Here is a 16,791-nt window from a genome sequence, read left to right on the forward strand (position 1 = left end):
AGTCATTCTGAACGCCCGCCAAAGCGCAATGCATTGGTAGTGGCAAAATTAAGCTGGTGCGTGTGCGGCATGAGGTAGGCTCTGCATTCCGCCTGTGAATAGACATTGATGAAAAGCACCTGCACTACAGATAGTGCCAGCCTTAACCCCCTGGCCCTAACAACTCGACTCCAAAGCTCATTTGAAACATAACAATTAGCGTTGCAAAGCTACCGGTACCTTACCAAAGTTACTGGAATCTTCAGTAATTTTGGTAATTAACTGACTTGCCTAGTTAAATAAAAAGATTACAGACACCTGTAAAAATAATAACTACCCAAAAGGACCACTAGATGTATTGTTATAGATTACATACAATCCTTGAGAAATACCCAAATTCTAGGAAATTTACTGGCAAATATTGAAGGTTTCCAGTAATATACCCTCCTTTGCAAACCTAGTAACAATAACACTTTCTCTTCACTCAATGGCCCAAATATACCTTAATGTTGCCACAATGAATCATTGTGCTGTCAGAAGGCGCGTGAGAGAGAGAGAGAGAGAGAGAGAGAGAGAGTAAAAAAGCAAGAGACAGAGAGAGAGAGAGCACATGAGAGAGAGAGAGTGAGACAGTGAAAGAGAAAGAAGCTTAATCATCTCTCATTATTTAGCTGTCATTATCCTTCCCGTTTTCAATCAATGGTTACTTGTGCTCTGAGGATTCTGTAATGGATGTCATGAGAACTATTACTATTATGTGAATAGCTTGTTAAAAGTATCTAAAATGGAAGATGATGCACCTTCAACAGTACCTAGTGAAAACAACAACACGCTTGTTCCTTGTATAATAAGCTACAAGCAGACAAATGAAGCGTTCTGGTGAATAACTGGTGAAAGAAAGGAATGCACAGTCAGTGCACAGCTCTTTGTATACAGCCATTGATTACGCTTACATGTTATATTTTGTCTTAACCAGTGATGTAATGGTAAAAAAATATGTGGGTAAAACAATATTTACTTGCAGTGAAAAAATACATGAGTTTTCTGCAAATTATGGGTAAACTTGCATTTACCCTTCACTACACCACTGGCCTCAACCTAAAAAACTCCTGCCTAGAAACAAATGGCGGCTGAGCACATAAGCTGCAATGTGAAAGGAGGTAGGCTACACAAAACTGTTGACCAGTTAAATGTTGTTTGTTTAAACACAGAACATGCTTTGATAAACATTTAGAAAAGCATCTAAGACTGGGCTTGCAAAGATATGACAGAAATAGAGCTTACAACAGCTAGTTTTGAATTAAGATGCCAGGCAACAGCACTGACAAAGAGAAAATTAGAAGGCAGAAAGGCCTCAGTATTCTCTCAGAAAAAAAGAGTTTAGATTTGTTCTTAAAGGAGAACAACTGCTTGTCACTTGGTTTGTATCCTGTAAGGTCATCCTTTGTACCTTTTAGTTATAGGAACATAATTTCCCCCAGTTCATATCTGAGGTAGGAACTGGGGAACCCCCACAGTGACAAAGCCATATCCCACTGGGCGCAGATGTCAATTCAACATCTATTCCACGTTGGTTCAACATGACATGGAAACAACGCTGATTCAACCAGCGTGTGCCCAGTGGGATGTTCCTAGTAAGTGACAAAATGTACCTCCACCATAGACCACTTAAACAGGTACAACACAAAAAGCCACACTAAGCCATGCCTCCAATATACAGTGCCTTGCGAAAGTATTCGGCCCCCTTGAACTTTGCGACCTTTTGCCACATTTCAGGCTTCAAACATAAAGATATAAAACTGTATTTTTTTGTGAAGAATCAACAACAAGTGGGACACAATCATGAAGTGGAAGGACATTTATTGGATATTTCAAACTTTTTTAACAAATCAAAAACTGAAAAATTGGGCGTGCAAAATTATTCAGCCCCTTTACTTTCAGTGCAGCAAACTCTCTCCAGAAGTTCAGTGAGGATCTCTGAATGATCCAATGTTGACCTAAATGACTAATGATGATAAATACAATCCACCTGTGTGTAATCAAGTCTCCGTATAAATGCACCTGCACTGTGATAGTCTCAGAGGTCCGTTAAAAGCGCAGAGAGCATCATGAAGAACAAGGAACACACCAGGCAGGTCCGAGATACTGTTGTGAAGAAGTTTAAAGCCGGATTTGGATACAAAAACATCCCAATGAGCACTGTGCATAATATTGAAATGGAAGGAGTATCAGACCACTGCAAATCTACCAAGACCTGGCCGTCCCTCTAAACTTTTAGCTCATACAAGGAGAAGACTGATCAGAGATGCAGCCAAGAGGCCCATGATCACTCTGGATGAACTGCAGAGATCTACAGCTGAGGTGGGAGACTCTGTCCATAGGACAACAATCAGTCGTATATTGCACAAATCTGGCCTTTATGGAAGAGTGGCAAGAAGAAAGCAATTTCTTAAAGATATCCATAAAAAGTGTCATTTAAAGTTTGCCACAAGCCACCTGGGAGACACACTAAACATGTGGAAGAAGGTGTTCTGGTCAGATGAAACCAAAATTGAACTTTTTGGCAACAATGCAAAACGTTATGTTTGGCGTAAAAGCAACACAGCTCATCACCCTGAACACACCATCCCCACTGTCAAACATGGTGGTGGCAGCATCATGGTTTGGGCCTGCTTTTCTTCAGCAGGGACAGGGAAGATGGTTAAAATTGATGGGAAGATGGATGGAACCAAATACAGGACCATTCTGGAAGAAAACCTGATGGAGTCTGCAAAAGACCTGAGACTGGGACGGAGATTTGTCTTCCAACAAGACAATGATCCAAAACATAAAGCAAAATCTACAATGGAATGGTTAAAAAATAAACATATCCAGGTGTTAGAATGGCCAAGTCAAAGTCCAGACCTGAATCCAATCGAGAATCTGTGGAAAGAACTGAAAACTGCTGTTCACAATGCTCTCCATCCAACCTCACTGAGCTCGAGCTGTTTTGCAAGGAGGAATGGGAAAAAATGTCAGTCTCTCGATGTGCAAAACTGATAGAGACATACCCCAAGCGATTTACAGCTGTAATTGCAGCAAAAGGTGGCGCTACAAAGTACTAACTTAAGGGGGCTGAATAATTTTGCACGCCCAATGTTTCAGTTTTTGATTTGTTAAAAAAGTTTGAAATATCCAATAAATGTCGTTCCACTTCATGATTGTGTCCCACTTGTTGTTGATTCTTCACAAAAAAATACAGTTTTATATCTTTATGTTTGAAGCCGGAAATGTGGCAAAAGGTCGCAAAGTTCAAGGGGGCCGAATACTTTCGCAAGGCACTGTAGTTTCCCAGTGTGCCTTGCCTTTGAGTGAATTGTAGAGTTGTTGAATTCATTCAATTTCAGGCACATCAGGCATACATGTAGGGTTGCAAGATACCCGGATCTTTCCCAAGATACCTAGATTTTCAAGAAATCCTTGTTGATGGATTTCCTGCTTATTCCCTCCCATTTTCAGGAGAAAATGTGTCATTGTACCTTATGGCGGGTGTGTACTGAGGGTACACAAAAACATTTGTACCCTTGGAAATAGAAATGTAGCTTCACACCGTACCCCATTTTTGAGAGTGTGATTATTGTACCTTCATATTCAAAATGGTGGGTACAAAAATTTACCATTACTCTCTTTATCTACACATGTGCCCTAAAAGGTACTGGACAGTACCATGTGATATCCCTGTGTTTTCCTCTGGTTAGTTTCTAATATGCACAAAAAAAGTTGCAAACATTGGAAATACTATGCTGGTGATTTCTTCTTATTTGACTTTTATTATTATCAATGCTTTCATCCACTGGACCACAGCACTAGATCTTCAAGGAGATTAAAAAGAGAAATGTGCAGGATTGAGGAGTCGAGAGACACTCCTGTTATAAAATCTATCTCTGAACACTGTCAAAATATGTTTACTGGGGTTTGATTTAGTTCTACAGCACTGGGCAATTCTGACAGGGTGATTAACTCTCCACAGAGACATTACAACTTCTTCTGGAGTCAACAAGAATTATTCGCCACTACTTAGAATTATAGCTTAGCTATGTTACAAACACAGACAAATTATTCATACAGTACTTCAAGCACAGTTGCTTTGACTAAAATGGTTACATTTCCTTGGAGACGACTCTCCTGGTCAACCAGTTTCCTCCTCATAGCACTCTCTGCCCACTAATACCTCTCAATCTTCATCCTGAAAAACGTAAGATGAATGTTACTTGCCTCCTCTTAATGCTTGAAGCTCTGAGTGCTTTTGTATTGAGTCCCTGATCTATGCTTGGGCTGGCTTAGTGATGATTTATTTTTAAAGACATGGGATTAAATAATACTCAGTATAAAAAGGCAGGTTTCTTGTCTAATTTCCCACAGCCTAACAGTTAAACAAAAGTTCAAAGGTTATTTATTGAATCGGTTGAATGATACATACAGATGAAATCGGAAGTTTACATACCCTTAGGTTGGAGTCATTAAAATTCATTGTTCAACCACTCCACAAATTTCTTGTTAAAACCTCTTGTGACTAGGGGGCAGTATTTTCATTTTTGGAAAAATAACGTTCCCAAAGTAAACAGGATATTTTGTCAGGACAAGATGCTAGAATATGCATATAATTGACAGCTTAGGATAGAAAACACTCTAAAGTTTCCAAAACTGTAAAAATATTGTATTAATATCACTTTTTCTATGTATTCCCCAAGGTGTCTACAGCATTGTGACGTAGTTTTAAGCATTTATGTTGAAGAATACCCATAAGCGGCTACATTGTGTAAGTGGTCACCTGATGGCTCTCAGAGTGATTCTCGAGTAAAATACAGAGGTAGCCATTTTTCCAATCGGTCCTACTGAAAAACCAATTGTCCCGGTGGATATATTATCGAATAGATATTTGAAAAACACCATGAGGATTGATTATTAACAACGTTTGCCATGTTTCTGGTGATATTATGGAGTTAATTTGGAATATTTTTTGGTGTTTTCGTGACCGCAATTTCCCGTCGATTTCTCAGCCAAACGTGAAGAACAAACGGAGCCATTTCGCCTACAAAAATAATATTTTTGGAAAAAAGGAACATTGGCTATCTAACTAGGAGTCTCGTGAGTGAAAACATCTGAAGCTCATCAAAGGTAAACGATTTAATTTGATTGCTTTTCTGATTTTCGTGACCAAGTTACCTGCTGCTAGCTGGGCATAATGCTATGCTAGGTTATCGATAAACTTACACAAATGCTTGTCTTGCTTTGGCTGTAAAGCATATTTTGAAAATCTGAGTAGACAGGGTGATTAACAACAGGCTAAGCTGTGTCTCAATATATTTCACATGTGATTTTCATGAATAGGAATATTTTATAGTAATATTTATTTCCGTTGCGTTATGCTAATTAGCGTCAGTCGATGATTACGCTCCCGGACCCGGGATGGGGTGTCACTAGAGGTTATTAACAAACTATAGTTTTTGGCAAGTCGGTTAGGACATCTACATTGTGCATGCCACAAGTCATTTTTCCAACAATTGTTTACAGACAGATTATTTAACTCATAATTCACTGTATCACAATTTCAGTGGGTCAGACGTTTACATACACTAAGTTGACTGTGCTTTCAAACAGCTTGGAAAATGTATGGCTTTAGAAGCTTCTGATAGGCTAATTGACATCAATTGAGTCAATTGGAGGTGTACCTGTGGATGTATTTCAAGGCCTACCTTCAAAATCAGTGCCTCTTTGCTTGAAATCATGGGAAAATCAAATTAAATCAGCCAAGACGTCAGAATTTTTTTATAGACCTTCAGAAGTCTGGTTCATCCTTGGGAGCAATTTACAAACGCCTGAAGGTACCACGTTCATCTGCACAAACAATAGCATGCAAGTATAAATACCACGGGAGGACACAGACGTCATAACGCTCAGGAAGGAGACACGTTCTGTCTCCTAGAGATGAACGTACTTTGATGCGAAAAGTGCAAATCAATCCCAGAACAACAGCAAAGGACCTTGTGAAGATGGTGGAGGAAAGAGGTACAAAAGTATCTATATCCACAGTAAAATTAGTCATATATCGACATAACCTGAAAGGCCGCTCAGCAAGGAAGAAGCCACTGCTCCAAAACCGCCATCAAAAAGCCAGACTGTAGTTTGCAACTGCAAATGGGGACAAAGATTATACTTTTTGGAGAAATGTCCTCTGGTCTGATGAAGCAAAAATAGAACAGTTTGGCCATGAGGACCATCGTTATGTTTGGAGGAAAAAGGGGGAGGCTTGCAAGCCGAAGAACCCCACCCCAACCATGAAGCACTGGGGTGGCAGCATCATGTTGTGGGGGTGCTTTGCTGCAGGAGGGACTGGTGCACTTCACAAAATAGATGGCATCATGAAGATGGAAAATGATGTGGATATATTGAAGCAACATCTCAAGACATCAGTCAGGAAGTTAAAGCTTGGTCTTCCAAATGGACAATGACCCCAAGCATACTTCCAAAGTTGTGGCAAAATGGCTTAAGGACAAGAAAGTCAAGGTATTGGAGTGGCCATCACAATGCCCTGACCTCAATCCTATAGAACATTTGTGGGCAGAACTGAAGAAGTGTGTGCGAGCAAGGAGGCCTACAAACCAGACTCAGTTACACCAGTTCTGTCAGGGGGAATGGGCCAAAATTCACCCAACTTATTGTGGGAAGCTTGTGGAAGTCTACCCGAAATGTTTGACCCAAGCTAAATCGTTTAAAGGCAATGCTACCAAATACAAATTGAGTGTATGTAAACTTCTGACCCACTGGGAATGTGATGAAAGAAATAAAAGCTGAAATAAATCATTCTCTCTACTATTATTCCGACATTTCACATTCTTAAAATAAAGTGGTGATCCTAACTGACCTAAGACAGGGAAATTTTATCAGGATTAAATGTCAGGAATGATGAAAAACTGAATTTAAATGTACTTGGCTAAGGTGTATGTAAACTTCCGACTTCAACTGTAGATATGAATGGTAAAAATGACCTCGGTAGGTTTTAGGGGGATATGTTAGGGCATAAAGTGCATTAACAAGCCCAATCGAATCAATCTCTGTGAATAATCTAATAGCCTTCTATATTGATTAGCATATTGTAAAACTGAAAGCATGTATGCATTTAATCATGGCAAAGCGACTGGAAATATGGGCGAATACAAACAGTGTAGTTATTCCTTCCGTAAGGCAATCAAACAAGCAAAGTGTCAGTACAGAGACAAAGTGGAGTCGCAATTCAACGGCTCAAACACGAGACTACCGTTCAAACGTAGGGCTCTCCAGAGGGTGGTGCTGTCTGCACAAAGCATCACCGGGGGCAAACTACCTATCCTCCAGGACACCTACAGCACCCGATGTCACAGGAAGGCTAAAAAGATAATCCAGGACAACAACCACTCGAGCCACGGCCTGTTCACCAAGTTTCCACCCAGAAGGCGAGGTCAGGACAAGTGCATGAAAGCTGGGACAGAGAGATTGAAAAATAGTTTTTATCTCAAAGCCATCAGATTGTTAAACAGTCACCACTAGCACAGAGAGGCGGCTGCCTACCTACAGACTTGATATCATTGGCCACTTTAATAAATGGAACACTAGTCACTTTAATAATGCCACTTAAGAATGTTTACTTATCTCGTATTACTCATCTCATTAGTGTATCATGTATACTGTATCCTTCAATATCTATTCTTTATGATCTATTTCATCTTAGCTGCTCTGTCACTGCTGTATTTCATCCATGTATTTTATACTTATATATTCTCATGTCATTCCTTTACTAGATTGTGCGTATTAGGTTTTGTTGTGGAAATTGTTAGATATTAGGTTTTTTGTTGTGGAATTATTAGATATTTCCTGTTAGATACTGCTGCACTGTCGGATCTAGAACCATAAGCATTTCGCTACACTCACAGTAACATCTGCTAACCATGTGTATTTGCCCAATAAAATTTGATTTGATTTGATATTTGATATTTGCTCCAGAGCAGGAAGAGCAAATAATGGCCATGCATGGTCAGCATTTACTCTTTATACTACCTTCTATATGTATTTAGACAGAAGATTACAGTCTGACCAAGTCCGTAGAAGCATCAGTGATTTGATGAGTCATCACCATCTCTGAAACCAAATTTCTAACCAATTGCATGAGTTGATTCTCCCTATTACCAGGGCTACTCAGGGAGTCTAATGAACAGAGTACAGGCATGTTGGAGAGATGGCCTTTCAGATCTATCTCATTTCTTCCAACAAGGTTGGTAGAAAAGTCCAGCAGCGCATGAGTGTAATGACTGTGGGATCCTTATACCAGAGTGCTAGGAAGAACATTGAATGTACTCGTGTGGCTTTATATAACCAGTCAGTCAGTACCTGAGAGACGGAAATAATGTTCACCTTGTATTCACCTCTCACTGGGTTCATAATTGCAGGAGATAAGCTGTGAGATGGATCTGGAATACATTATGATACACCCGTGGACCATGATTAATGGACCAGTAGGGATGAACAGCGAGTGGCTTCACTCAAGCAGCTCATATGCTAGAAGACTGAGGAGCATGAGGATTGAGCTATCTCTACTACCCCGTCTGCCATCTCAAAAAGTTGAGGGAATAGCATTGGGGGCCATTACGATTTCTAATGGCAATTCCTGGTACAATCATTATTAATGATTCACTTTGTGATAAGATTAATGATCCTAACTCGGACTACACATGTGACTCTGGTTGATATATTTTTTTTAAGAATCTCTATAGTGATTACATTGCCTGGTGTATTTGTAGTAATTATGATTCACAAGTCAAACTTCCATAGAAATGTATCTCTTCAAACATCCCCCTCTACAACTACTTTTCCTCATACTGTATGCTTCAACCGTGACTGTGGTCATGGCTCAATGCGGTGGGGTACACATGACTGGAACCTTTCAGAATTATTGTTAACAGTGAATTGGCTTCAAGTCATATGTGTGTCTGTCCCTATATATACTGCACTGAATGTGCACTGTATAGCATGTTCAAGTGCCTACATGTGACTCACTGAAGGTGCAGGTTTGCCTCCTTTTGCAGTGCACAGCAGTGTGAAGTTCTGGGCCTGGTACCGGCTGAATGGAGCTGGACAGTTCTCTGCCGAAACTGAGATGTTGTTTGGAGGTGCTGTGGAAAGAGAAAAGGACAGGTTAGGCAACAACACATGACGGCTAAATACATTGACACTGTGTGCTCAGTATTGTTTGTGTCATAAAGCAGGGCTGTTGGCTAGGGCCCTATGCTGTGTTCAGGATCACCTGAACACAGGGGATCCTGTGGTCCAATGGGGCTGGTTGAAGATGTGGAGCGGAGCTCATGCATATCATACAGTATCAGCAGTCTATCGTCTGGCTGTCTTAGGGGAAACCTACAAGCTTGTCACTGCAAAAGTAAAACATGTGAGCACAACTTCATAGCAGAGTGGAGCAATGGGAGTTAAGCGGAGGAAAAAGGAAATAGACCCCACATCAAATGAGATGCTTAACATGTGATACATATTACAATATACTGGTGATGCTTTTTTGAATGCAAGTTCCTAAGATAGCAACCTTTCACTGAATGTGTAAATCAATAACAAATCAATCAAGGCTGATATAGAAGTGGATGACCAGGCATGTGAAAAGGGGTTGAGTTGAATAAATGGATGAATCACTATGTAAATTCAGATGGCTGCCACAGTGACAACATCAGTTGAGGAGGATGTCTAAGTCTAAGACATCTGCAGTTCCTTGCTACTCTGAATGTTTAATGCTTTCCCAGTTGCTGCATTCTCGTGGGGGGCATTAGATATTCTGTCTGCTATATTATCACATGAAACACTTCCTGTGAATTTCCCTTCACACCCGGCGTAAAGGAAGCAGAATGCGGCAGTAGCACTGTTCTGGTCCGTTTGACTTCTCTGAGCCTTTATAGGAAATAGAAACAGTGTGTGTAACCAGGGGAGAGGGTTAAAAGAGAGCCCAGTGGGAGTTCCTCCATGAATCTCTCAATTGATAAGATCCCACATCAGTAGTGCTGGCCTGGGAATAGATATGTTTCATGTGTCACTTTTACGTCTAAATCCATTTGGGGGTTTCAAACAAAGATGCCAAAGCGATTCATTGATTAAAACAAAGGGGGAAAACGTCTGCTGGCCAGAGTGCCTTTCATTTCCACACCTCTTAATTGCATATTGATGCAGGACGTATGGCTGGAAATTAATATTAGACAACTCCATTAGCTGTCTAACAGAGGCCGGTGTCAAACAGGAGCATGATTAGCTGTTAGAGGCATCACAGGTGCAGATGGCCAGGGCTAACAGTAGAGCCTAACATTAAATGTACAGTAGCCATACATTTATCTAATCAGTTCTCAATTGTTTTTATTCCCCTTTCTGCATTTCACAATTCCTCTTCATCTTCATTCCATTTCCAGATTGAAACTAGAATTTCTACTGCATGGTAGAAAATCTACTGTATGTAAAAACACTTGTAAAATGTGGTAAGTGGAAAAGCCATAGCAGCTAAGTTTTCTAGACACACGTGAACAGTGACCAACTAATTTCATATTAAAAAACAATATCCCCTTGTTATGTAAGAAATCCAGGGCAGAGTAATATTTACACTTTGAAGAGGATGTCAATGTCTTTGACAGCTGAGGTTTGTCAAAAAAAAAAAAAACCTGAGCGCAACTGGATAGACCAGCCAGAGAGACCAGGCCTCAATGCTGTTAAACACAAATAATATTGAACATTTCTGCCTTTTCTCTGTACATGTAAAGCCTCACATTCTAGTGCTTTGCACATGCTGCTTAACTTTGTGCCTTTGCATCCTGACTGCTACAGCCTCAGTAGCAATATCACGGCATTAAATACAAAGGCAAAGCGTGTTTGAGAGGACATTTGAGAGAAGGCCTGGGAAGAGAATCAAAAGGACAAAGGCCCTCAAATCCAGGATATTAATCTTATCAACCACTACATTTGAAAGGGTGTATGGTAAAACTCTGCTCTGAACTTATTGGCTACGACAAGGTCAGAGCCTTTAAAGATACAGCCCCTTCTCCTACATCTATCAACTCTAAAGAAATATAACAAAGTGGAAAACTATTTATTTTCCCTTCTCAGTCAACTCGACAGAACGGTTTATACCACTAACTGTCCAAGCCCCCCTCTCCCTCCTACCGCTTCCTCTGCACACCCTCAAGCACCATTACCCTGAAGTCTTAAAAAAAACTGCAAATGGGATTGGAGAGTGTGTGGAGCAGGACCACGTTTAACAGAGCTCCCTGGGGACTGCTCTCCCAGGCCTGCTAATTAAGGGATTTAGTGCTCTGTAGACAGTGTTTGAACAAGGCATACTCCCAACATCCCTTTTTACTCAGCGTGCAGGTCTCAAGACCACATCTCCAGGGTTTGAGGGAGAAAGGACAAAAGGAGAAGGTCACCGAGGCCATTCTTGGCTCCTTTTCACAGAAAGTAATTTAGTGATAACTATTTAATGGATTTGTACATTTTTTATCATGTGCTAAGGGGTCCCAAAGTAATCAGTCTAAATGTATGCATGGCCTCTCATTTGTTTCAGTCTCCCAAGAGATTGTTAGAGGTGTTGTCCTTTGTGGCTTGCTCATAATCACAGACAAATTACCTTCTTGACAAATGAACCTCCTGTGTAAAATTGGACTCAATAATATCCATAACAGCTCTCTGTCATTGATGGTGATAAGCTACTTATCAGACTGTAGGGCGTTCTGACTCCATGTGTCCATATGACCTAATTTGAGTAACATACTGTATCTCCTCCCTGTAAGTGGCAATTGGTGCTAAAATGTAACCTTTGTATAAAGTTATTATTGAGGAGTTGGAAACATACATTAATATTCCAATGAATATTTAAACTGGATATGTGCACATTACTCAGGCTTGTTAATAAATCATGCATTTGTAACCATAGTTTTACTGGGTGGCAGGTAGCATAGTGGTTATCGCATTGGGACAGTAACTGAAAGGTCACTAGGTCAAATCCCCAAGCTGACTAGTTAATTATCTGTTGTTCTACAAGGCAGTTAACCCCACTGTTCTTTGGCAGTCATTGTAAATAAGAATTTGTTCTTTAACTGACTTGCCTGGTTAAATTTAAAAAATGGTGTATATAATCAAATTAAGCTGGGTGCTTATCCAGAAATGAATATGCACCAGTATTTTCAGAGACAAATTATTATTATTATTATTATTATTATTATTATTCCTAAAAAATGTATTTCAAGAATTTAGAAAAACACTAATCTCAAGTAAGCAATTAAATACAACAATTCAGAAATAAACCAATGCCCATAGTAAAGGAAACCCCCAACCAAAAAATGCATATCTAAGTGGTACCACTTTCTGCACAATGTTTTTGAAGAGCCCTGATGTGATGGAGGTGGATCTATGTAGGCCACTAGATGATCCTTTGCTGATCATGTAAAACTTCGTGATTACTTCAGAACCAGTTCCACCTTGTAGCAACAACAATGGTGAACAATGTACAGGTGCCCACAGATCAAATCATATCAAATAAAATATTATTTGTCACAAGTTCCAAATACAACTGGTGTAGATTTTAGGTTTTGAGGAAAGAGATGAGGTGACGAGTGGCTAATCTGCCCTTGCCTTCCGTTCTGCTAGCTAACGTTCAATCGCTGGAAAATAGATGGGATGAACTGAAAGCACGGATATCCTACCAACGGGACATTAAAAACTGTATTATCTTATGTTTCACCGAGTCGTGGCTGAACGATGACATTAAGAACATACAGCTGGAGGGTTATACACTCTATCGGCAGGACAGAAGAGCAGCCTCTGGTAAGACACGGAGCGGGGGCCTATGCATATTTGTAAACAATAACTGGTGCATGATATCTAAGGATGTCTCAAGGTTTTGCTCGCCTGAGGTATAGTAAAGCTGTAGACCACACTATCTACCTAGAGAGTTTTCATCTGTATTTTTCGTAGCTGTCTACATACCACCACAGACAAAGGTTGGCACTAAAGCCGCACTCAAACATCCAGAGGTGGCACTCCTAGTGGCCTGGGACTTTAATGCAGGGAAAATTAAATCAGTTTGACCTCATTTCTATCAGCATGTTATATTTGCAACCAGAGAGAAAAAAATTCTAGACCACGTTCACTCCACACACAGAGGCGCGTACAAAGCTCTCCCTCGCCCTCCATTTGGCAAATCTGAACATAACTCTATCCTCCTGATTCCTGCTTACAAGCAAAAATTCAAGCAGGAAACACCAGTGACTTGGTCTATAAAAAAAGTGGTCAGATGAAACAGATGCTAAACTACAGGACTGTTTTGCTAGCACAGACCGGAATATGTTTCTGGATTCTTCCAATGTCATTGAGGAGTACACCACATCAGTCACTGGCTTTATCAATAAGTGCATTGAGGACCGAGTCCCCACAGTGACTGTACGAACATACCCCAACCAGAAGGCATGGATTACAGGCAACATCTACACTGAGCTAAATGGTAGAGCTGCCACTTTAACCTCTTGAAGCTAGAGGGCACTATTTTTATGTTTGGAAAAATAACGTTCCCAAAGTAAACGGCCTATTTCTCAGGACCAGATGCTAGAATATGCATATAATTAGGATAGAAAACACTCTAAAGTTTCCAAAACTGTCAAAATATTGTCTGTGAGTATAACAGAACTGATTCTGCAGGCGAAACCCTGAGGAAAATCAAACCAGGAAGTGGCTTCTATTTAGATAAATCCATGTTCCATAGCCTGCCTTTGCTCCATTTAAAGGGATATCAACCAGAATCATTTTCCTATCGCTTCCTCAAGGTGTCAACAGTCTTCAAGACATAGTTTCAGGCTTTTATTTTGAAAAATTAGCAAGAAAGATAACATCGCGCCAGGTGTTCGCATGAGTTTTGCCATTGTCTCTCCCTCTCCTACTGATAAAGACAGTTGCGGTTGATATATTATCGATTATATATTTTAAAAACAACCTGAGGATTGATTATAAAAAACGTTTGACATGTTTCTGTGGACATTACGGATATAATTTGGAATTTTTTGTCTTGACCTCCAAACAAACGGAGGTATTTTGGATATAGTCTTTATAGAAGAAAAGGAACATTTATTGTGTAACTGGGAGTCTCGTGAGTGAAAACATCTGAAGATCATCAAAGGTAAGCGATTAATTTGATTGCTTTTCTGATTTTCGTGACCAAGCTACTTTGATGCTATGTTCATAATGTTTTGTTGAGTGATCGATAAACTTACACAAACGCTTGGATTGCTTTCGCTGTAAAACATATTTTCAAAATCTGAGACGACAGGTGGATTAACAAAAGGCTAAACTGTGTTTTGCAACATTGCACTTGTGATTTCATGAATATAAATATTTTTAGTAATATTATTTGAATGTGGCGCTGTGCAATTCAGCGGTTGTTGATGACAATTATCCCGCTAAAGGGATGGGTAGCGTCAAGAAATTAAAGGAGTGTGACTCTAACCCGGAAGCTTATAAGAAATCACGCTATGCCCTTTGACGAACCATCAAACAGGCAACGCAACAATACAGGACTAAGATCTAATTGTACCACACCAGCTCCGATGCTTGTCGGATGTGGCAGGGCTTGCAAACTATTACAGACTACAATGGGAAGCACAGCCGAGAGCTGCCCAGTGACACAAGCCTACCAGACGAGATTAATAACTGCTATGCATAAAAGCATAATCTGTTCTGGACGACTGTGTGATCACGCTCTCCACAGCCGATGTGAGTAAGACCTTTAAACAGGTCAACATTCACAAGGCCGCAGGGCCAGACAGAATACCAGGACATGTACTCTGAGCATGCGCTGACCAACTGGCAAGTGTCTTCACTGACATTTTCAACCTCTTCATGTCTGAGTCTGTAATACTAACATGTTTCAAGCAGACCACCGTAGTCCCCGTGCCCAAGAACACTAAGGTAATGTGCCTAAATGACTACCGACCCATAGCACTCAGGTTTGTAGCCATTAAATGCTTTGAAAGGCTGGTCATTGCTCACATCAACACCATCATCCCAGAAACCCTAGACCCACTCCAATTTGCATACCACACAAACAGATCCACAGATGATGCAATCTGTATTGCACTCCACACTGCCCTTTCCTACCTGGACAAAAGGAACACCTACGTGAGAATGCTATTCATTGACTACAGCTCAGCGTTCAACACCATAGTGCCCTCAAAGCTCATCACTAAGCAAAGGACCCTGGGACTAAACACCTCCCTCTGCAACTGGATCCTGGACTTTATGACGGGCGGTTGGTTAGGGTAGGTAACAACACATCCACCACGCTGATCCTCAACACGGGGGCTCCTCAGGCGTGCGTGCTCAGTCCCCTCCTGTACTCCCTGTTCACTCATGATTACATGGCCAGGCACGACTCCAACACTATCATTAAGTTTGCTGATGACACAACAGTTGAAGGCTTGATCACCGACAACGATGAGACAGCCTATAGGGAGGAGGTCAGAGACCTGACTGTGGTGCCAGGACAACAACCTCTCCCTCTACGTGATCAAGACAAAGGAGATGATTGCAGACTACAGGAAAAGCAGGACTGAGCACGTCCCCATTCTCATCTACGGGGCTGTAGTGGAGCAGGTTGAGAGCTTCAAGTTCCTTGGCATCTACATCACCAACAAACTAACATGGTCCAAGCACACCAAAACAGTTGTTGAAGAGGGCACGACAAAACCTATTTCCCCTCAGGAGACTGAAAAGACTTGGCATGGGTCCTCAGATCCTCAAAAGGTTTTACAGCTGCCCTATTGAGAGCATCCTGATGGGTTGCATCACTGCCTGGTGTGGCAACTGCTCGGCAGTTGAGTGTCAATTTAATGTGCGTGAGCTTTTATATGGTTTGTATGCAGTATATAGTTTAGTGAGGGTACGTAGGGTCAGTGCAAGATAAAGTCAGTGCAAATAGTTTGGCTATTAACTGTTTGGCAGTCTGGCTATTTAGCAATCCTATGGCTTGGGGGTAGAAGCTTTCTCGGAGCCTGTTGGTCCAAGAGCCAATGCTACAGTACCATTTGCCGGATGGTGGCAGTCAACAGTCTATGGCTTGGGTGGCTGGATTCTTTGGCAATTTTTTGGGTCTTCCTCTGAAGATGTACTGTGCTGCACCACCCTCTGTAGCACTTTGTGGTCAAGAGTGGTGAATTTGCCATACCAAGTGGTGATGCAGCCAATCAAGATGCTCACGATGGTCTTGCTGTAGAACCTTTTGATGATCTGAGGGCCCATGCCAAATCTTTTCAGACTCCTGATTGGGGAAGAGGCACTGCCGTGCCCTCTTCACGACTGTGCGGGTGTATGTGGACCATGTTAGGTCAGTAGTGATGTGGACAACAAGGAACTTGAAGCAATCGACCCACTCCACAACAGTCCTGTCGATATGGAGGGCGTGCTCTCCCCTCTTTCTCCTATAGTACACGATCAGCTCCTTGGTCTTACTGACAGTGAGGGAGATTTTGCTGTTCTGGCACCATACTGCTAAGTCTCTGACCTCCTTCTTGTAGGCTGACTCATCATCGCTGATGATCAGCCCTACCATCGTCATGTCGTCAGCAAACTTATTGATAGTGTTGGAGGAGTGCGTAGCCATGCAGTCAGGCGGTCAGCCATGCAGTCACACTGACCCCCTGTGTTGAGGGTCAGTATGAAGGAGGTGTTATTGCCTACCCTCACTGCCTGGGGCAAGCACGTCAGGAAGTCTAG

General features: G+C 41.2%; 1 protein-coding gene across 2 annotated transcripts in view; it reads right to left on the reverse strand.

Moving 5' to 3' along the window:
• Positions 1-16,791, reverse strand: part of LOC115138888 (immunoglobulin superfamily member 21-like) — a 270,562-nt gene that overhangs the window by 28,414 nt on the left and 225,357 nt on the right. For both annotated transcript variants that reach the window (XM_029676085.2, XM_029676078.2), the window contains exon 5: positions 9,049-9,164. In XM_029676085.2, the coding sequence (XP_029531945.1) occupies positions 9,049-9,164 (116 nt within the window). The remainder of the gene's footprint in view (positions 1-9,048; positions 9,165-16,791) is intronic.

This window comes from Oncorhynchus nerka, linkage group LG2 (assembly GCF_034236695.1).
Source record: "Oncorhynchus nerka isolate Pitt River linkage group LG2, Oner_Uvic_2.0, whole genome shotgun sequence".
NCBI lineage: Eukaryota > Metazoa > Chordata > Actinopteri > Salmoniformes > Salmonidae > Oncorhynchus > Oncorhynchus nerka.